Source organism: Phocoena phocoena, chromosome X, assembly GCF_963924675.1.
Source record: "Phocoena phocoena chromosome X, mPhoPho1.1, whole genome shotgun sequence".
Lineage (NCBI taxonomy): Eukaryota > Metazoa > Chordata > Mammalia > Artiodactyla > Phocoenidae > Phocoena > Phocoena phocoena.
This window is the reverse complement of record NC_089240.1, coordinates 111,920,329-111,943,360: the sequence shown is the minus strand read 5'-3', so window position 1 is coordinate 111,943,360 and position 23,032 is coordinate 111,920,329. Positions and strand designations below refer to the sequence as shown.

Sequence of the window (23,032 nt, the reverse complement as noted above, 5' to 3'; positions counted from 1 at the left end):
TATTGGAAGATTTTTGTTTGAAAAGAGGGCTGTGTTTCTAAAAGTATTTGAAACCCACCCACCCAAATCTTAGGTTACTGAAGATCCAAGGATCTGGGAGGTGATGGGGGATCCTTGAGATGCTTTCCGCGGGCTTCCTCTCGCCAAAGAGAGCCTCTCAGGCTTTGAGGAGGGGCATTTGGGATCATGACTCAGCTCTTCAGGGATGGTGGCATGTCATCTTGGCAAGTGACAGTCTCAGCTCAGGAAAATGGCATCGTATGGCTTGAAAGATTTAATACTGCTTCAGAGTGGAGCTCACCTGCCCAGGGACTGATATAGGCTGGAGGAGGGGATCGAATGTTTGTCGAGCTGTCTGATCACTGCGGGGGGGGAGAGACAGGCCATAAGGGCAAGTCTCAGTGATATACGCCATCATCTTTAGAGCTCGACATACTTCATTATTATTTATGTCCTAGGTATCTGTCAGATCTTTATTCCAAGGGACAGGAGCCGGTGCCAAATACCATGGGATCTAAGTGCCCTCACAACTCATTGATGCTTCTTCTAATTTCTTGTCTAGTAGAGAATGCTGTGCTGTTCTTTCCCTGACTGCCAGAGTCATTATTGATTTCATGTCATTTCTTTCATAAAATTACCTCCTGGGTTTTGCAGGGCTTGGTTCTTATAGCTGAGAATGCTCTCCTCCCACTTCTCGACTGGGCAAGATACTGTGAATCCTATTGATGTGGGTCAGGCGAACGGTTCCACAGCCGGCTTGCACACTTTCCCCTTTAGGCTGTGAGCATGCGCAGAGGCACTCCCAGAGCTGTGGCAGTACTCTCCTCTTTGTCCTCATTTGCTTTGTTTCTCCCACCAGCCTAAGCATTAATTAAGGGGCCCAGCGCCTAATGCCCAGCATTAGGGTCAATCATTTGGGTTAATTGGGTGTCTCCAATGTAATGGAACTCTTCTCTGGGGGTAAAAACTAAAACTGAATCTCTGGGAGAAATTGGAACCCTTGTAACTTGCTGGTGGGAATGTAAAATGGTGCAGCTGCTCTGGAAAAACGGTTTGGCAGTTCCTCAAAAAGGTAAACATAGAATTACCATATGACCCAGCACTTCCAGTGCCAGGTATATACCCAAGAGAAATGAAAACATAGCTCCACACACCAAAGAACATGTACATGAGTGTTCATGGCAGCATTAATCATGATAATAAAAAAGTAAAGGCAACCCAAATACCCATCAAAGGATGAGTGGGTAAACAAAATGTGATGCATCTATACAATGGAATATTGTTCAGCCATAAAAAGGAATGAAGTGCTGATATATGCTACAACATGGATGAACCTCAAAAACATTATGCTAAGTGGAAGAAGCCAGACTAAAAGGGCCAAGTGGTATATGATTCCACTCATATGAATTATCCAGAATAGGCAAATCCCTAGAGACAAAAAGCAGATTGGTGGTTGCCAGGAGCTGAGGGGAGCAGGGGGAAGAAAGAGTGACTGCTTCATGGGTACAGGGTTTCCTTTTGGGATAATACAAAGGTTTTGGACCTAGAGACGGGTGGTGGCTGCACAACACGTGAATGTAACTAAATTCTACTGAATTGTATACTTTAAAATGGTTAATTTTATGTTATGTAAATTTCATCTCGACTAAAAATATGCAAAACAAACAAAAACACCTGAAACCCTGGCTGCTAGTCTGTCTCGGGCTAGTTTCTCTCATGAATGTTTGTGGACTCAAGAACTTCATCCTGGGCCATGAACTCCTCCCCAGTGGAAAATGAGCTTACCATAGCGTGTAGGTACTTTCAGTAGTTATGTCCCGTGGAGGTATATTTATGATACATGGTTTTCCCACTGCTTTTCTCACGATTTGCTCATGGACGGCAGGGACCGTGTCTCGCTCATCCTCATATTCCCAGTGTCTCAGTACATTCCTGGCACGTAGGAGACACTCAATAGATGTTTGTTGGGTGAATCCTTGGATGTTTTTGTTGTATCTTCTTATTCATCTCCATGGTGTACTCCCATGGTGCTAGTCATAGATGTACCATAGCAGGTGGCAGATGCTCAGGACAGACTGTGAGCTTGTCTAGTGGGTAGGGATGACATCGTTTAGATGCATTTTATTTATTTATTTACTTTGGACAGCTATACAATGGAATATTATTTGACCATGAAAGGAGTGCAGTACTGTTATATGCTATAACGTGGATGAACCTTGAAAACATTATGCTAAGTCAAAGAAGCCAGTCACAAAAGGCAATACCTTATATGATTCTATTTACTCGTAATGTCCAAAATAAGAAAATCCATAGAGACAGAAAGTAGATCAGTGGTGGTCAGGGCCTGGGAGGGGTAGGGGGACATGGTGGTGACAGCTACCATTTTCGAGGTAATGAAAATGTTTGAAAACTGAGTGTAGTGAGGACTCCACATATCTGTGACTATACTAACAACCACGGATTTGTACCCTTTGAATAGGTGAATTATACAGTTATGTGAGTTATAGCTCAATAAAGCTGTTGAAATTTAGATATAGGTCAGAAGGATAAAGAATAAAATTTGAATCAAAGACAAGTGTGTCCTTGTTTGGGGAAAGATGTCCATCCAAAATCTAAAATAACTACCCTGATATATTCAAAGGGTTTCTCTAGAGAAAGATTCCTTTACACTGGGCTTCCTTTACAGCAGCAGCTCGTGTGGGCTTTCAGATCTTTACCTATCTGATGAGGGGCTGGGGGCAGAGTAGCTTAAAGCCAGAATGTGAAGGGCAACTGCCAATGGTTGGGCAGTCGGAGATCGATCAGGATGTGTGTCGGTGGGAAACTAGGATTCGGTTTCCACAAACCCAGCTGCCTGGTGATTTCTCTACTGCCTACAGGATATCCACTGCCCAACTCCCCACCCCATCTTGATCGGGAAGAATGAGCAAGTAGCCTAATGACGTGCCAGTTGGGCAATTAGCAATTCAGCAAGTCCAGCTTCAAATAAGCAGTTCCAAATTCTTCCTCTGACTCCTGGGGACTGCCCCACTACTTCCGTGCCTGTCAACTTTCCGGAAGGAAGAGACACCGATCTGCCGCCGTCGGGCTACCGTCGTAGGGCTGAGGCAGGACTCCTTGAGGGAAGCTGTGCGTGGAGATGAGCACTGCCTAGTGCTGTATGCAGACTTCAGCTGGATCCCTTGCCTTCCGGCACCAAGAAACTCCCACAGCATCATCCCACTTAGCTGACAGCTCAGATGCCCTTACTTCCCAGATGGGCAGCCTCAGCAGCCTCAGGTGACACCACCAGTTCTTGTTGTGGGGGAGGTGCGTGGATTACAAAGCCCTCAGTGGTTTTGAAGGACTTGATAGGTAACCCTGATGGCTTCCTGTTTTTTCTTGGTTCCCAAGGCCAAGGACAGTACAGAGTTGCTCCTTGGAAGCTGAGAACCAGGCACTGACCAAGGCTTTGTTGGATGTGGGTTTGCAGATGAGGGCTCACCCCGTTTTCACTACAACTGCAAAATAATGAAGGCATTACAATTCACTTGTAACTTGGAGGGACCTCCTTTCTATTTGGGAGATGACCACAGAGAATTGAGGGGGCAAAAACATAGGTAGGGCAAAAAGCACGTAGACTTTGGAATCAGACCAACCTTCAAGTCCCAGTCTTTAAGTAGCTGCCGGACCTTTGGCAGCCCCTTCTCTCTGAGGCTCAGTTTCGTCACTTGTACAAAGAGACAGGAAAGACCATCTTTCAAGGTTATCGTTCCAATTAAACAACTAAGCCCAGCCTTCATGCCTGGATCCCTACTGCTGACTCCCAACTGGCCTTCTCACTCCCATCCCTCTATCTTAGATGGCCACATTCATTTTCTTGTAGAGGACCCTGGTACTTATAAGACTCAAACTGGAAGTCGTGAGGTCTGGGAGCTGGTTATTGCCCTGTTACGTACTAACTGTGTGACTTTGGACGAGTCCCCTTCTCTCTCGGGGCCTGCAAAAAAGCAATGGGTGGTCTTAGAATGGTCTCTAAGGTACCTTCCAACTTTGATAGGTTTCAAAGCTACATCCAGGTCAAATTGTGAGTGGCCTGTCTCACCCTGCTTAAGAATGAATTCCTCCATCATTAGACAAACACAGCTCCTTCCCAAGGCAACAGTTCTCCTCTTACTACTCTAATTACATGGGACTTCTTGGAATGAGGCATGTACTCCTGTTCCTTCCTGTTTTTTGCCTTGGTCAACTTGCCTTGGATTTTCTAGGTTCGAAAATATATATGATTTAATATATATATGATTTAATCAAATTTTCCTATAGATAAGGAAATATAGGTATAATAGCAAGAAGCACCCCTCACTTCCACCCTGCTGTGGAGGGAGGGAGGGAGGGGGGAGGGGAGAGAGAGTGAGAGAGAGTGAGAGAGAGAGAGAGAGCGCGAGCGCCTGTGAGCACTGATTTGCCTGCCAACTTCCTTTTCCTACAGGCCCCTAGCCCACCCACTGCCACCTGATTTACGTCCTAGGGGAGTAGCATAGCTGTGGTAAAGATTTACACTAGGTTTTCATCTTCAAATGAGCTATTTCCTCCCTTCCTTGAGTAGTCAAGTGCTTGACACTCACCGCCTGCAAGTTTATCCTGAAATTCAAAATGAAAAATGGTCCCACAAGAAGCTTGAAGAGAGGCACACAACGAATCACTTCCGAGCACACTGTGGGCTTGTACAGTAACTAGAGGGCAACCCCTGCTCTCAGTGCAGGTTTCATGTGCACAGAGAGATTATTTTCTACGTTTGTGCCTTGTGGAGGTGTGGCACGTAGCGCAGTAGGGAATACATAAGATTTGGAGTCAGGGCAAGGGGTTAATTTCCAAAATATACAAACAGCTCATACAACTTAATATCAAAACAAAAAACAAAACCACGAACAGCCCCATCAAAAAAACGGGTAGAAGACCTAAATAGACATTTCTCCAAAGAAGACACAGATTGCCAACAGGCATGTGAAAACATGCTCCACATCACTAATGATTAGAGAAATGCAAATCAAAACCACAGTGAGCTATCACCTCACACTGATCAGAATGGCCATCATCAAAAAGTCTACAAATAATAAAGGCTGGAGAGGGTGTGGAGAAAAGGGAACCCTCCTACACTGTTGGCGGAAATGTAAATTGGTGCAGCCACTATAGAAAACAGTCTGGAAGTTCCTTAAAAAACTAAAAATAGAACTACCATATGATTCAGCAATCCCACTCCTAGGCATGTATCCAGAAAATATGAAAACTCTAATTTGAAAGATACATACATCCCAGTGTTCATTGCAGCACTCTTTACAATAGCCAAGACATGGAAACAACTCAAGTGCCCACCAGCAGACGATTGGCTTAAGAAAATGTGATGTATATACACAATGGAATATTACTCAGCAGTAAAAAAAGAACAAAATATTGCCATTTGCAGCAACATGGATGGACCTAGAGATTATCATACTAAGTGAAGTAAGTCAGACAGAGAAAGACAGATATCATGTAATATCGCTTATATATGGAATCTTAAAAAAAATACAAATGTACTTACTTACAAAACAGAAATAGACCCACAGACATAGAAAACAAACTTATGGTTACCAAAGAAGAAAGGGAGGGGGAGGGTTAAATTAGGAGTCTGGAATTAAGAGGTACGAACTACTCTACATAAAATAGATAAGCAACAAGGATTTACTGTATAACACAGGACAATATTCAATGTTTTGTAATAACCTATAATGGAATATAGTCTGAAAAATATATATATATAACTGAATCACTTTACTATACACCTGGAACTAACACAATATTGTAAATCAATTATACTTCGAAAAAATATTAGGAGTCAGGGAATATTGAATATTCTCGTCTCAGCACCTTCACTTATTAGGTATGTGACCTTGAGCAAGTTATTCTCTGAGCTTCACCTAATTTACCTGTAAAAAGATGAAAATGATGCCTGCCTCACAGGTACAGTACCGCTTAATGGGTAATGAGCTTGGGCGCTGGCATCCTACAACTCTGGATTTGGGTTATTAGTTGTACAAGTCCCTCTGAGCCTCAGTTTTCTCATCTATACAATGAGTATAGACTTCTGCTCGGGATGAAATAACTCCTGTAAAGTGCATGGTGCCTGGCATAGAGGAAGTACTCACTATTTAATAGCTAATAGTACGATTGTTATTGTTTGTCATTCAGGTATAATTTCCAATAATTCTAGAAAAGATATTCTGTGTACTCTTCCAGATGATCTGACACACTTGTCCCATATTTTGGGTTTGGGGGGCAGAAACACTCAGGGTGTTTTTGGTACCTGGTTTTGAAACTTCAGGTGAAACTGAGACTCTTGCTATAAAAGGAAACCTGCTTTCTCATGAAAACCCAGGCTTTGCCTAAAAATGGTGCTACATCTTCACATGGGAAGGTGTCCAAAGTCCACAAAAATGTCGAACCGGTCATGAATTTTCAAAAAGCGGTGCATCCATCAATAGCACCAAGTTAAATCCAATCATGAATATTACATCTGCCAAACGGAAAGAACTGTTTGGCCTGGGGGTCTCAAGCACCGCCCTGGACCTTTTGATTTGTCACATTTATAGAGACTAGCAAGATCTATGTGGGCAAGAGCAGCAGTGGCTTAAAGTCTTCAACACAGATTTTAAACAATGGAGTCCATTATACAGATGTTTTGTTTACTTCTTCCCAAACATCTGGACAATGAGGGTATTTTTCATTTTTTTAAATCAAAATGGTTGGTTTTAGTAAATTCAGCAGGTTTTATTGAGCACCAGGTTTGTGCCCTCTGTCAGATATCGGAGATCACAAGGAGGTCACAGTTTTGTTGAGAAAAGTGAGACTGACGGGTTTGAAGCAACCAAAGACATTTGGAAGAGCTGGGATTCGAACACAGTTCTGTCAGCTCCAAAGCCAGTGCTGGCTCCACCCTAGCACGTGCCTCTTTCTTCACAGACCTGCCGGTTCCCTCTTTGGGGCTGGCTTGAGGGAAGTTTCAGACCCAAGCCACTGGCTCCTGCCATACTTTGACATCAGCAGAGATAGAAGCTCCTTGAGGAAAGCAAGTGACATATGTCCAGGATGGACCATTCCATGTGTTGTTACTGTCTGATCATCTTAGTGACTTGGCTGAATATTTCTTGAGAATGATCTCGATCTTTATTTTAGCGCTTGCCGAAGGATTACTCCTTAGGGACTTTGTCATGCTCTGTGTTTTAAACATGTTAAAATGTGAATGCTTTGTCTGTGTCAGCATCCACTATTTGGAATTCGATAGAGGAACAGCCTCTTGTGAAGCGGAATGTAAAAGGTACAGTGAAAATCTTCCCTGCTGAGTTGAACCAGTGCTGAGATAGCATTCATTGTGGATATTCCAGATCCCTAAATCCAAAATATGGAAATAATGGGATAAAATAAACCATAGAAATACACACGCACAGTTATGTTTCTATTATAAGTGAAACCTTTTCAGGCTCTTGTTATCAGAAAGCAAGCCCTGTTATACCCAGAACATTTCTAAGGGATTCTTAATGGTCTATGCTTCCCTTCAAAGCAAAAGTATGTATATGATCAAATTGAGGAAACACAGTGCTGGAACCTAACATACAAATACAGATGTTTGCATCTGGGAAACTCTAAAACACGTTCAAAAATCACTGTCAGGGCTTCCCTGGTGGCACAGTGGTTGAGAGTCCGCCTGCCGATGCAGGGGACATGGGTTCGTGCCCCGGTCCGGGAAGATCCCACATGCCACGGAGCGGTTGGGCCCGTGAGCCATGGCCGCTGGGCCTGCGCGTCTGGAGCCTGTGCTCCGCAACGGGAGAGGCCACAGCAGTGAGAGGCCCACGTACCGCAAAAAATAAATAAATAAATAAATAATTACTGTCAACTTTTTTTTTAACATCTTTATTGGAGTATAATTGCTTTACAATGGTGTGTTACTTTCTGCTTTATAACAAAGTGAATCAGCTATACATACACATATATCCCCATATCTCTTCCCTCTTGCGTCTCCTCCCTCCCACCCTCCCGATCCCATCCCTTTAGGTGGTCACAAAGCACCGAGCTGATCTCCCTGTGCTATGCGGCTGCTTCCCACTAGCTATCTGTTTTACATTTGGTACTGTATATATGTCCAGGCCACTGTCTCACTTCGTCCCAGCTTACCCTTCCCCCTCCCCGTGTCCTGAAGTACATTCTCTACGTCTGCGTCTTTATACCTGCCCTGCCCCTAGGTTCTATAGAACCATTTTTTTTTACATTCCATATATATGTGTTAGCAAACAGTATTTGTTTTTCTCTTTCTGACTTACTTCACTCTTGTATGAGAGATTCTAGGTCCATCCACCTCACTACAAATAACTCAATTTCGTTTCTTTTTATGGCTGAGTAATGTTCCACTGTATATATGTGCCACATCTTCTTTATCCATTCATCTGTCGATGGACACTTAGGGTTGCTTCCATGTCCTGGCTATTGTAAATAGAGCTGCAATGAACATTGTGGGACATGAGTCTTTTTGAATTATGGTTTTCTTAGGGTATATGCCCAGTAGTGGGATTGCTGGGTCATATGGTAGTTCTATTTTTAGTTTTTTAAGGAGCCTCCATACTGTTCTCCATAGCGGCTGTATCAATTTACATTCCCACCAACAGTGCAAGAGGGTTCCCTTTTCTCCACACCCTCTCCTGCATTTATTGTTTGTAGATTTTTTGATGATGGCCATTCTGACTGGTGTGAGGTGTTACCTCATTGTAGTTTTGATTTGCATTTCTCTAATGATTAGTAGTGTTGAGCATCCTTTCATGTGTTTCTTGGCCATCTGTATGTCTTTGGAGAAATGTGTATTTAGCTTTTCAGCCCAATTTGGATTGGATTGTTTATTTTTTTGATACTGAGCTGCATCAGCTGCTTGTAAATTGGAGGGTTTTTATCATAAATGGGTGTTGAATTTTGTCAAAGGCTTTCTCTGTATCTATTGAGATGATCTTATGGTTTTCTCCTTCAATTTGTTAATATGGTGTATCACACTGATTGATTTGTGTATATTGAAGAATCCTTGCATTCCTGGGATAAACCCAACTTGCTCATGGTGTATGATCCTTTTAATGTGCTGCTGGATTCTGTTTGCTAGTATTTTGTTGAGGAGTTTTGCATCTATGTTCACCAGTGATATTGGCCTGTAGTTTTCTTTCTTTGTGAACATCTTTGTCTGGTTTTGGTATCAGGGTGATGGTGGTCTCGTAGAATGAGTTTGGGAGTGTTCCTCCCTCTGCTATATTTTGGAAGAGTTTGAGAAGGATGGGTGTTAGCTCTTCTCTAATTGTTTGATAGAATTCGCCTGTGAAGCCATCTGGTCCTGGGCTTTTGTTTGTTGGAAGATTTTTAATCACAGTTTCAATATCAGTGCTTGTGATTGGTCTGTTTATATTTTCTATTTCTTCCTGGTTCAGTCTTGGAAAGTTGTACTTTCCTAAGAATTTGTCCATTTCTTCCAGGTTGTCCATTTTATTGGCATATTGTTGCTTGTAGTAATCTCTCATGATCCTTTGTATTTCTGCAGTGTCAGTTGTTACTTCTCCTTTTTCATTTCTAATTCTGTTGATTTGAGTCTTCTCCCTTTTTTTCTTGATGAGTCTGCCTAATGGTTTATCAATTTTGTTTATCTTCTCAAAGAACCAGCTATTAGTTTTATTGATCTCTGCTATCGTTTCCTTCATTTCTTTTTCATTTATTTCTGATCTGATCTTTATGATTTCTTTCCTTCTGCTAACTTTTGGGGTTTTCTGTTCTTCTTTCTCTAATTGCTTTAGGTGTAAGATTAGGTTGTTTATTTGAGATGTTTCTTGTTTCTTGAGGTAGGATTGTATTGCTATAAACTTCCCTCTTAGAACTGCTCTTGCTGCATCCCATAGGTTTTCAGTCATCGTGTTTTGTCATTTGTTTCTAGGTAGTTTTTGATTTCTCTTTGATTTCTTCAGTGATCTCTTGGTTATTTAGTATTGTATTGTTTAGCCTCCATGTGTTTGTATTTTTTACAGATTTTTTCCTGTAATTGATATCTAGTGTCATAACATTGTTGTCAGAAAAGATACTTGATGTGATTTCCATTTTGTTAAATTTACCAAGGCTTGATTTGTGACCGAAGATATGATGTATCCTGGAGAATGTTCCATGAGCACTTGAGAAAAATGTGTATTCTGTTGTTTTTGGATGGAATGTCCTGTAAATATCAATTAGGTCCATCTTGTTTAATGTATCATTTAAAGCTTGTGTTTCCTTATTTATTTTCATTTTGGATGATCTGTCCATTGGTGAATGTGGGGTGTTGAAGTCCCTTACTATGATTGTGTTACTGTTGATTTCCACTTTTATGGCTGTTAGCATTTGCCTGCTGTATTGAGGTGCTCCTATGTTGGGTGCATAAATATTTACAACTGTTATATTTTCTTCTTGGATTGATCCCTTGATCATTATGTAGTGTCCTTTGTCTCTTTTAATAGTCTTTATTTTAAAGTCTATTTTTTCTGATATGAGAATTGGTACTCCAGCTTTCTTTTGATTTCCATTTGCATGGAATATCTTTTTCCCTCCCCTCATTTTCAGTCTGTAGGTGTCCCTAGGTCTGAAGTGGGTCTCTTGTAGACAACATATATACGGGTCTTGTTTTTGTATCCATTCAGCAAGCCTGTGTGTTTTGGTTGGAGCATTTAATCCATTTACATTTAAGATAGTTAGCGATATGTAATGTCCTATTACAATTTTCTTAATTGTTTTGGGTTTGTTATTGTAGGTCTTTTCCTTCTCTTGTGTTTCCTGCCTAGAGAAGTTCCTTTAGCATTTGTTGTAAAGGTGGTTTGGTGTTGCTGAATTCTCTTAGGTTTTGCTTTTCTGTAAAGGTTTTAATTTCTCTGTCGAAAATGAATGATATCCTTGCTGGGTTGAGTAATCTTGGTTGTAGGTTTTCCCTTTCATCACTTTAAATCTGTCCTGCCACTCCCTTCTGGCTTGCAGAGGTTCTGCTGAAAGATCAGCTGTTAACCTTAGGGGATTCCCTTGTATGTTATTTGTTGTTTTCCCCTTGCTACTTTCAATATTTTTTCTTTGTATTTAATTTTTGATAGCTTGATTAACATGTGTCTTGGCGTGTTTCTCCTTGGATTTATCCCGTATGGGACTCTCTGTGCTTCCTGGACTTGATTGACTCTTTCCTTTCTCATATTAGGGAAGTTTTCAACTATAATCTCTTCAAATATTTTTTCAGTCCCTTTCTTTTGCTCTTCCTCTTCTGGGACCCCTATAATTCCAATGTTGGTGTGTTTAATGTTGTCCCACAGGTCTCTGAGACTGTCCTCAATTCTTTTCATTCTTTTTTCTTTATTCTGCTCTTCGGTAGTTATTTCCACTTTTTTCTTCCAGGTCACTTATCCGTTCATCTGCCTCAGTTATTCTGCTATTGATTCCTTCTAGAGAATGTTTAATTTCATCTATTGTGTTGTTCATCATTGATTCTTTGCTCTTTATTTCTTCTAGGTCTTTGTTAAATGTTTCTTAAATTTTCTCCATTCTATTTCCAAGATTTTGGATCATCTTTACTATCATTAGTCTGAATTCTTTTTCAGGTAGACTGCCTATTTCCTCTTCATTTGTGTGGTCTGGTGGGTTTTTACCTTGCTCCTTCATCCACTGTGTGTTTCTCTGTCTTCTCATTTTGCTTAACTTACTGTATTTGGGGTCTCCTTTTCACAGGCTGCAGGTTCGTAGTTCCCGTTGTTTTTGGTGTCTGCCCCCAGTGGGTAAGTTTAGTTCAGTGGGTTGTGTAAGCTTCCTGTTGGAGGGGACTGGTGCCTGTGTTCTGGTGGATGAGGCTGGATGTTGTCTTTCTGGTGGGCAGGATTGCATCTGGTGGTGTGTTTTGGGGTGTCTGTGATCTTATTATGATTTTAGGCAGCCTCTCTGCTAATGGGTGGGGTTGTGTTCCTGTCTTGCTAGTTGTTTGGCATAGGGTGTCCAGCACTGTAGCTTGCTGGCCGTTATGTGGAGCTGGGTCTTAGCGTGGCGATGGAGATTTCTTGGAGAGCTTTTGCTGTTTGATATTACATGGACCCTGGAGGTTTCTGGTGGACCAATGTCCTGAACTTGGCTCTCCCACCTCAGAGGCTCAGACTTGACACATGGCCGACCACCAAGACCCTGTGAGCCACACGGCTAAGTATCAACTAAATCAGGTATGGTTGAGCCTCAAGGTATGATTCATCCTGGGAAAAATGACTCCCCAGCTGTGAACCACTATATTGTTTCTCTGTCTTCTATCTCTTGCATCTCTGAGCCACAACATTCCATGGAATCCAGAATTATATTATCACAACCCAACTTTCTTTTGTTCAAGCGGAACGCATTGCAGTTCTCAGACGTCACTTTTCCTTTGCTCTTTACTGTCAGGGTGATGTACTGAAAGTTGTTATTTCTTTCAGCTTGGGCCTCGTGGTGCCTCATTCTCGATCCAGCCTGTTCTCACACGTTTCTCATCACCTGCAGAGACCTTTTTCTTTTTCTTTGTGTTTAGTCTAGTGTCACTTGCTCAAGGTTACTGAGTGTAGAAGCGTGGCACCAGGCACTTCAGAACAGAGTTCCTTGTGCAAAAATCAATCTCAACTTTTTAAAAGAAAGAGAGTCACAGATATAGAGAACAAACTAGTGGTTACCAGTGGGGAGTGGGGGGAGTGGCAAGGTAGTGTGGGGCAGTCGGAGGTACAAAGTATTGGGTATAAGGTAGGCTCAAGGATATATTGCACAACACGGGAAATAGAGCCAATATTTTGTAATAACTGTAAATGGAAAGTAACCTTTAAAAATTGTATATATATTTTTTATTTTTTTTAAAATTACTGTTAACTTTTAATTGATGGAGTCGGCCTGCGTCTGTGCACCCTCTTTTATAATTCAAACAGTGCCCCGGCATCATGAGTGGGAATGCATCTCAGCAGGGAGCATAAGCCAGGTTTTCTTTTAAGGCCCTCCCTTTTTTTTTTTTTTTTGGTTTTTGGTTTGCATTGTTTGTTCAGTGGCAAAACACTCCTTTCACTGCTTTCTGAAAGACTACATTGTCAAGTAGGTGCTTTAGAGATGCTTCAGAAAGAATATATCTTGACACAGCCAAGGACAAGTTATAGCTAAACCCATTTCCCACAAAAACAGGAATCCCTCAGTCTCCAGGTTCTTAATTAGATCAGCGCTAGAGGGCACTCTTATGATGCCAAAATGGGAGGATTTTACCAAAAACTGGTGGATAGGAGTGTGGGGGGGAGCTGATGGGGCTGTTTCAGCAATGACTGCAGATAACAAACAGCTTAGGGAAGACCTCTGCAACTGAGAATTGCCTGACTTGCCAATAGGTAAGCAAACACTCTTTGAAAAGGACTGTAGCAATCTTCCTCATCAGATCCACTTTGTTTCCAAAACGTGCTTGGTGTTTTGGCAATACAGGGCCCAGGTATTAGGCATTATTTCTCAAAAGGAAAAGAACAGAAGAATCGCTGATGGTTACGGTGTGATGTAGTCAACGTGCGGGTAGGCAGAGAACAAAACCTGAGAGAGCAGCTTAGGAAAATGTGTACAATTTAACAGCTACTGGAAAGGAAGAATTGAAAGTCCTTGGGGTCTTTTAGGGTTGTTTTCCCAGTCTTTTGCAGCCATTGCTCTTTGAGTTGTTCTGAAGGGTTGTGTGGTTCTATGTGGGGACACAGATGCCTGCTTGTCTGCTGCCCTAGGCATGCTTTGGTGGACATGGGGTGGGTAGTACCCTGTCATGGAAAGGGACCTGTAGAGCTGGTTCCTGGTCTTGGCCCTGCCACTGAGGCAGTCTGTGATCTGCAGCAAGTCCCCGCCTCTGCAAAGACTCGGGGTCAGGAAAGGGTTCTGCAACAGTAATGGTCTCTAAAAGATAGATCACCCAGAGACACCTCCCAGCCCTTTGGAGTCTGTGATTGATGATGGTAGGAAGACCTTTCAAACCACTCATGTATACTGGCCACTTGAGTTCTGAATCCAATGTTGGGTTAAAGAATGACTCCATGCTGTTGAGAGAGATGGTACTAGAAGGATTCCAGCCCAGAGCAGCTGATCTGCTCATATTAATCACTCCTTCAGGTTTCCCACCCAGTCCAAGTGTAACCTCAGAGAGTGACCACAATTAAGCCATCAGTAGCTCTCCTTAAATTGGCTTATTACACAGAATTTAGGTAACTCCTGACTTACACGCCGGGCACTGGCCAGAAGGTCACGAGCATGCACAGGTGCAGTTCCCTGAGGAGCCAGGGAGGTCTGGAGACCTAATGGAAAAAGTGGGCCAGTGAAAAGAAGCTTGCCTACTCAGCCTTGGGCCCTAGAGTCTCTCAGAGCAATGCAAGAGTGTTTCTCTCAGCCTTGGTTGGTAAGAACCCAGGCTCTATTCATAGGAATGTTCCGGAGTCACATTCCTTATAAAGTCTTAGAATGTTCTAATGAACAGGGGCCTTTGGGAAAGCACCTAGTCTAACACCCTCACTGTGCAGATAGGGAAGCTGAGAGCCGTCTTCCCCTCTGGAGAGTGGACTGGTGAGGGGTCACACAGCAGAGCTCGCATGAGGACCTCGGTCTTCTGACTTCTCGTCCAGGCCTCTTTCTGTTCCCTTGTGCTGCATTTGTCTCTCCCCACCCACATGACTCCAGCGAATAAGAAACCAGCAGCTGGGCTTCCCTGGTGGCGCAGTGGTTGAGAGTCCGCCTGCCGATGCAGGGGACATGGGTTCGTGCCCCGGTCTGGGAAGATCCCACATGCCGCAGAGCGGCTGGGCCCCGTGAGCCATGGCCGCTGAGCCTGCGCGTCCGGAGCCTATGCTCTGCAGCGGGAGAGGCCACAACAGTGAGAGGCCCGCGTACCAAAAAAAAAAAAAGAAACCAGCAGCTATGAACCACAGGGTTTTGACATAGCCAACGTAGCTCTCTGTTATATATTCTACACTGTATTGTATATAGTGTATTTAGGTGGTATAAATGGAGAGGTATGGGGACAAATCCCTATCAAAAATATGTCCTCTCTTGCAGACATAGAGAACGGACTTGAGGACACGGGGAGGGGGAAGTGTAAGCTGGGAGGAGGTGAGAGAGTAGCATTGACATATATATAGTACCAAATGTAAAACAGATAGCAAGTGGGAAGCAGCTGCATTGCATGGGGAGATCAGCTCATTGCTTTGAGACCACCTGGAGGGGTGGCATAGGGAGGGTGGGAGGGAGGGAGACACAAGAGGGAGGAGATAGGGAGATCTATGTATATGTAGCTGATTCACTTTGTTATACAGCAGAAACTAACACACCATTGTAAAGGAATTATACTCCAATAAAGATGTTTAAAAAAATGGTTCTGAAGAACCTAGGGGCAGGGCAGGAATAAAGACGCAGACACAGAGAATGGACTTGAGGACACGGGGAGGGGGAAGGGTAAGCTGGGACGAAGTGAGAGAGTGGCATGGACATATATACGCTACCAAATGTAAAATAGCTAGTGGGAAGCAGACGTATAGTACAGGGAGATCAGCTGGGTGCTTTGTGACCACCTAGAGGGGTGGGATATGAAGGGTGGGAGGGAGACGCAGGAGGGAGGAGATATGGGGATAGATGTATATGTATAGCTGATTCACTTTGTTATAAAGCAGAAACTAACACACCATTGTAAAGCAGTTATACTCCAATAAACATGTTTTTAAAATGTCCTCTCTAAATGTCATGGGATTGGAGATTGAACCATTTTTTAGAGGGTCCTTCCTGTGGATCTAGAAGACTCTGTAGTCTTAAAACGTTCCTGTTCAAAGGCAAGGATAGGATTGAAATCTTGTCAGCTGTCAGGGAAAGTAGGCCAGGAGGATGGGTCTGGAAGCCAGATTTAGTATCTGGGGGGAAGGAGGCCATTATGATAGGAGCAGTCAAGACAAACTCAGGAGGCCTCAGAGTTGTGCCAAAGGGGATGAAAGCAAATACTTACAGAGTAAATGTTGGAAAGGATATTCTGGATTCTAGTCTTCTGAGAAAGACTCTGAAGAGCTCCCTTTCTTGGAGTTTGCACAGTTTCTGGTAGGCATGGCATGGAATGAGGAAGAAAGCAGAGTTGTCAAACAATAGAACATGCATATTGGGGGATACTCCTCCCCCATAACAATAAATATGTTTGCTTTCAACATGGCCTTGTACATGTAGATATCCTTGAACTGTGGCTTTGAAAAGCTGCCTGTGTTCCCAGGGTGGCAAGAGAGCTCAGCCACAGGAGGCTAGGAGGCTTGACCCTGGCCTGCCTTACACTCAAAATACTGTTGGACAATTCTCTTACTAGTTTTCTTCCCTGGATAAAAATAATCATGCACAAAAGTTATTGAGTTCTGTCCCTGGACGTGGTACTTTGCTACCAAACATGCGTACCAGACATGATCTCATCTAATCCTCACGACCACTTTTTGGGGCATGCATTGTCCTGTCTACACAGGGTGTTGACAGTTGGCTTCTTTTCTGATTGGCCAGTGCCCATACCGTATTGATTGTTAAATATGTTGAACATCATTACTTGTGTGGGTACTATACTTGTTCCCATTTTGCAGATGAGGAAATCAAGGTTGAGAGGTTAAGGGACCTTTGCAGTATCATACAATTAGTAAGTGAAAGAGCCTGGACTAGAACCCAGTCTGTGTGAGACCTAGGCTTATTCCACGGCCCCCCACTGCCTCTCAGGCTTGTGCATGAGCAAAAGGTTGAGGCCAGGCATCATTTTTATAGTAGCTTTAAAGTAAAGAAGACGAGTTGCTTTTTTTTTTTTTTTTGCCTAGGGCCTTAAAAATCATCCAGGCCTTTCATCTGGCTTCTGCATTTCCCCCCACCAGTTTGAATAAGAGTCCTTCTATAAAATAGATAACTAACAAGGACCTGCTGTATAGCACAGGGAACTACACTCAATATCTTGTAATAACCTGTAATGGAAAAAATCTAAAAAAATGTATAACTGAATCACGTTACTATACACCTGAAACTAACACAACATTGTAAATCAACTATATTTCAATAAACAATTTTAAAAGTACTTAATGGTAATTAGCAATAAAAATATAAAAATTGGGAAAAACAACAAAAGAGTAAGAGTCCTTCACCTGGGACTTTGTGTAGGACACCTTCCCATTTAGGGGACCAGATTCAACATACAGAATAACGTATACTGTATTTGGCCTTCAGATACCAAATGAGGATGTGGCCTAAGATACAAAAGGAGGTGGCGGGTAACTGAGCAGCAGTATATTAGGTCAGACCAGGATGAGAGTGGAAGGGCATCCTACATGGGAAGAAGGTGGGAGATCAAGGGCACAGCAGCTCTGGGTATGGGAGCAAACCAATCCAGTATCACAAATCAGAGAGCTTGAATCGGCCGTTTGCTTGGCAGCCCTGGAACAGTGGGAGGTAATTGGTTCCCAGAGTGTATTGTCTGCCACAGATTTGCCATCAGACCAAAACAGTGTTGGTGGGTTTTTGTTTTGTTTTGTTTTAACCACCCTTTGCAAAATATGAGCATCTATGTAAGCCTTTATCTGGGAGAGTGTGGCTGTGGAGGTCTCTGCTAATTGACAGTCGCCAACATCCCAGGCTCCCGGCAGATGAAGCAGCTGCACCAGCAGAAAGAGAAGGGCGGGTGGGTGTTAGCTGTTTATCAATTAGATTTTCCTTGTTATTCTCAGTTAAGTTTACTTGTAGAACTTTTCCATCCTAGAGAACCAGCCACTCTCTATTTCAAATAAACAAAGCTGTTTCCCTGGACAGAATGATGATCGGCTGCATTTCAACTTGGCTGTTATTGTTTTGGCCACGTTTTCATCTACTTGTGAGCTCAGACTGTGGGGCTCTGGGCTCTCTGAACTACTAATGGCATGTTGTACTGAGAAAACGACTAGAGATTTCTGTCCTTTTAACTAACTTGGCACCAAAATGAAAGGCAAAGCTATTAGAGAATTACAAAAATATTGGAACTGGAGGATTTTTACAAACCACCTTGTGAAAATCCCTTTTTTCATATGGCTCCCTGAGAGAGTGGAGAAGAGAATTTGCCCAAGATCAAATGAGTCATTGGCAAAACAGGATTAGAAACCAGAAATCCACATTTTTAGGCAGAGGCTCTCGGATTTTTACATCATCCTGTTTTTCCTACATCTTAATTTGGATCCTTAATGTCAAAGTGAATAGATAGCTTCACTTTTAAAAAAAAATTGAAGTATAGTTGATTTACAGTGTTGTGTTAATTTCTGCTGTACAGCAAAGTGATTCAGTTATGCATATCCATACATTCTTTTTTATATTCTTTTCCATTATGGTTTATCCCAGGATATTGGATATAGTTCCCTGTGCTTAGAAAGCTTCACTTTTTAAATTCTGAAGCATTAAGCACCTACCCTGAGAATCCAAATGCCAGGGGGTAGGTGTCATCATTTGAGGTTTCTAGTTAGCACGAATACCTATCTGGAGTTTTGGGGGCTCCCAAGTCTCCCCCTCAATTCCCATTTTTCCACTGATATATATATATATATATATATATATATATATATATATATATGTATATATGTGTGTGTGTGTGTTTTCCCTTCATTTTCATCTTTTCCTTTTCCTGCTTTTTTTTTACATCTTTATTGGAGTATAATTGCTTTATAATGGTGTGTTGGTTTCTGCTTTATAACAAAGTGAATCAGTTATACATATATATATGTTCCCATATCTCTTCCCTCTTGCGTCTCCCTCCCACCTTCCCTATCCCACCCCTCTAGGTGGTCACAAAGCACCGAGCTGATCTCCCTGTGTTATGCGGCTGCTTCCCACTAGCTATCTGTTTTACGTTTGGTAGTGTATATATGTCCATGCCACTCTCTCGCTTTGTCACAGCTTACCCTTCCCCCTCCCCATATCCTCAGGTCCATTCTCTAATAGGTCTGTGTCTTTATTCCTTTCCTGCTAATTTAACCTTTAGGTAGTAGCTGTCACTTGAGAGATATTTGGTCCCATCTTGAACCTTGGTCCAGAAGGTTACTCTTACTGCTTCTTCTCCAGCCAGTGTCTGGGTCATGGGCATGAGAAGCACAGCTCCTTTTGTCCACCACCTGCTGTTGCTTTCTCAAGAGGTGGCTTGCTGAGGGCTGATGAGTCCAATCTCAGAGTGGTACAGAACACTAGAGCATCCAATGAGAAAAACCCTGCTGGGATGTGGTACCCCACAGTATTATGAAGCTGCCATCTAGAGACTTCTTGTTTTCACAGTATTTCAAGGTATACGCACGTGGAATTCTATGAACAGCAAATGGCCTCACTAAAAAGAAACCTGACTTACAGCCTTTGGTGGGGGGCGGGGGGAAGTTTCCACACGGAGAAATCATGAAAAGAAATAATGTCCCTTCCAATCAGAAAGAGAAGCCTTTCTAATACAGATGTTGAATCTGATGCCAGTGGATATGTTCTCCATACATAAAGACAGAAATAAAGCTAGGAGAAACATTTTCCTAGAGTTCATAACATATAGTATATTTCTGTGGAACTCTTTTCCAAACAGATGGTATAAAAACATCTTCCACAAAATTGTAAACTCTGTGAAGGCAGAGATTTGCGTCCGTTTTACTCACTGCCGTATCCTTAAGTACCTATAATGATGCCTGTCACATAATAAATGACACATTTTTTGTGGGGGGTGATTTTTTAATTGAATATATTTGACACATAACATTGTGTAAATTTAAGGTGTACAATGTGTTAATTTGATACACTTATATGTTGTAATATGATTGCTGTTGTAGTGATAATTAGCACCTCTATCACATTACATAATTATCCTTTCATTTTATTAAAGGGTCTTTTTAAGAAGATTCCATTTAAGAACCTTTCCAAAGAGTGTGTGCGTGTGTGTGTGTGTACGTGTAAGTAAAATGGACTTGTAAAGTTAATTCATTTTTTTTCTAATCAGCATGCCTCTCCTTTTTATCTTTTTCCTCATGGCATTTGATTCACTTCCGATGACTGCCCACCCTTTTGATTGGTGCACCTGTAATATCTTCCTGGATCACCACTGAATAATCCACCTCCGGCAACCTGGACTCCCAGGTAAGGCAATGAGCTTCCAAAAGTGTAATCCCTGAGCAAACTTTAATAGACAATTGAGAAACTTACATAGAAAGTTTTAAAAAAATCTCAAGAGGCAAAGTTAAATTTGCTCTGGTCCCCATAGACATCAATATACATAAATTATGTACATACTTATATTATTTGAGGATTTCTATTAATGCAGCAAAAGTAAAATTATAGTTTTGGAAAGGGCTACATATTTGACTTTGGAATTTTCTAGCACTAAGATTCAACATATAACTTTACGTTTTCATGTTGTTGTTTTTATTTTTCACCCAAAGTTGTATTATATTTTGTTCATGAACCTGAGTGCAGTAGAAGGGGTACTACCCTTTCTTCACTGTGTAGGGAAACTGAGTCGTGGGGTAGGCCAGAATACTCTAGATTACTTCTTTCTTGTGGCCGGAATGGAAGAGGATCACATTGGGCCCTGGATGGTGAGTCAGCTAATGGAGGTGTCTTGTCTAACAGATCTGATGTCATTAACTACATCACTTTTGTTTTCATAACACTTGCTTCTCCACCAGTCTTAACAACTCGTAGAACTAGGGAAGGGGGCCTTAGCCATGCCAAGAACTGATGATAAAAGAGCTGCATATTGCTTCTCAAATGCTGATGCAAGGCCTCTGCTGCTAGTTGTGCTATGAAAAGTCTCTCTTACCTCATTCCTAAAGCCTCCAGATATATTTGATGTAAAGAAATACTTCTCCCAAGAAAATATCCAGGCCATATAACTCGCTATGGGCACAAAAGTGTTACCACATTATAATATCCCATGCTTAATATAGTAAAACAAAAAGCTAACTGAGCCCATTTGAACTCTCAAATTAGCAATTGACCCGTGCACAACTTCCCAGTCCCTGCCGATATCAGAAATTCACGTAGTAGAATTGGTGTTTTGTGACTCTTAAGACATATATTATGAAAACAGATGAGTATTTTTTTAAATGGAGAGACATTGCTTACTTTGATGGATGTCTTGCATTTGGGTGGAAGGAACTAGTGCTGATTTATGTATCACTTTCTGTGTGCTTTGAATTTTCAACTGTTTGAAAAGCATCCGCAAAGTCTAATCATTCTTTCTTTTCTTTTCCTTTTGTTACTTGTGTTTCATATATCCCTGATGGTATGAAAAATCCCTGTAAATTCCTCCTAGCTTCTTTCAATCAGGCATTTCTGTGTTAGTGATGCCACAGTGCTTGGTTTGGTATGGTCTGGGTTTTGGTTTATCGACTTGTTTTTTGCTTAGATTGCCATCGCATGTGTGAAGGGGAATGCAATTAGTTACGACCGAGTGGAGGCTCTATCATTCTCAGCCCAAAGCCCTTCAGAGGTCTGGCTCTCAGTGCTGCCCTGCCCCTTTAAGCCCTCTGATTCATAATCCCCCACTACATGAGAGGAGCTAGTGGGGAGCAAAGTTGGGGAGCCATCCATGAGCTGTTTCCTTGCGCTTTGGAAAGCTGGAAAAATATGTTATCAAAGCAAAATGGAAAACTTTTATTATTTTAATTCCTCTCTTACCAAGCTCTTGCTAGCACCTGGTTTTACTGTTCCTTTAACAGGTGGAGGATTTTTCAGATTCTAGATGCAGCAAGGTAAGTGACAATGGATCTTTAGCTGAACTGAACCCAAGTGAGCTAGAATAAATAGACTCTGCCATTGCCTATCAGTTTAATTTCCATACAATAAATAGTTCGGTTTCCACTTGGACAGATTCTCTTCAGGGCTCTTTTTTAGTTTAAAACAGCTGAAACTACTGGAGCTTATAGTCTCAGCTATAAAGCTGACCTAGTTCAGAAGTGGGATGGAAGTTCAGGGCCAGCACCCCAGACAGCTGGGCAGTAGGTTACTAGCTTCTTTTCGTTTTTGCTGACATTGGATGACACAGTAGAGTGTTCTGTTATGAAAACCCCACCATCAACAAAGTTTTCTCCATGGTGCTTCAGGCCCACCTGCCTGTCACTAGGCTGGATGGTGGTTTAGGGAACACCTAGGTCAGCATTTTATTGAAGGGAAATCAATTACTGGAAAATATCAGGGGCTTGTAAAGTATGTACATATGTAGACTTGCAAGGTAGAGTAATCCCGTAGGCCAGGGGCCTTTGTGACATAAACTCTGCTGCAGAGCAAGTCTAATCAAACACAGGAAAGTTCCTAACTGTCAGGGGGAGGGGCTGTTGAGAATGCGACCGAATAGTGTCTTTCCAGGCAACGACTGTTGCCACAAGCTGTGACATCATATCGCCGTCAGTGCTGAAGAGGCGGTGAGAATTGTAAGCCATTTGTAAATGTGGCTCTCGTTGCTTGGCGCGTGGTCTTCTAAGGTCATCCTGCACCCCAGTACCGTATTTGGCCTATTCTAGGCTTATTGGCTCCATAAAGGTTTACCAGTGTCTCTACTTTCTCTTCCTACCCACCGACATCATTTGTTCCCTAGCCAGATAGCTCAGGAAGAGCAAAGGTTATAGCCTTAGGATTCCTCCACTTGGGCAGACTCATTAAAATAGAGCAGATTGACCATATCTTAGATGCCCAGTTCGGCTTTCAGTAGCTGGCCTTCCATATTCCCATCAGGGCCTCAGTGGATTTATTTGACATCTAAGAAGAGTAAATTCAGGGTTTAATTCCGTAGTCAGATTAAAATTCATTGAGATAAATGGTACAGACACACATAGACAGCTAATCACACAATACTAGTATAGGAGGGCATTTAAGCATCAGAGATTGGATGTGTCATGGTGGCAAGAGTACTAGGTATTGCCACTAACTAGTGGGGTGACTTTGCTCAAGTCCTATGTCTGCTGTGAACCTTGACCTCCTCATCTGTAAAATAAAATGG

The 23,032-nt window shown here is 42.2% G+C and overlaps 1 protein-coding gene across 2 annotated transcripts in view; it reads left to right on the top strand.

Annotated features, from left to right (window-relative positions):
- Window positions 1–23,032, top strand: part of HS6ST2 (heparan sulfate 6-O-sulfotransferase 2) — a 286,715-nt gene that overhangs the window by 188,483 nt on the left and 75,200 nt on the right. Inside the window, exon 3 of one of the 2 annotated variants that reach the window (XM_065900688.1) lies at window positions 21,756–21,788. The exons of the other annotated variant lie outside the window; for it this stretch is intronic. Coding sequence (XP_065756760.1) covers window positions 21,756–21,788 — 33 coding nt within the window. The remainder of the gene's footprint in view (window positions 1–21,755; window positions 21,789–23,032) is intronic. 2 annotated transcript variants of the gene reach the window in all.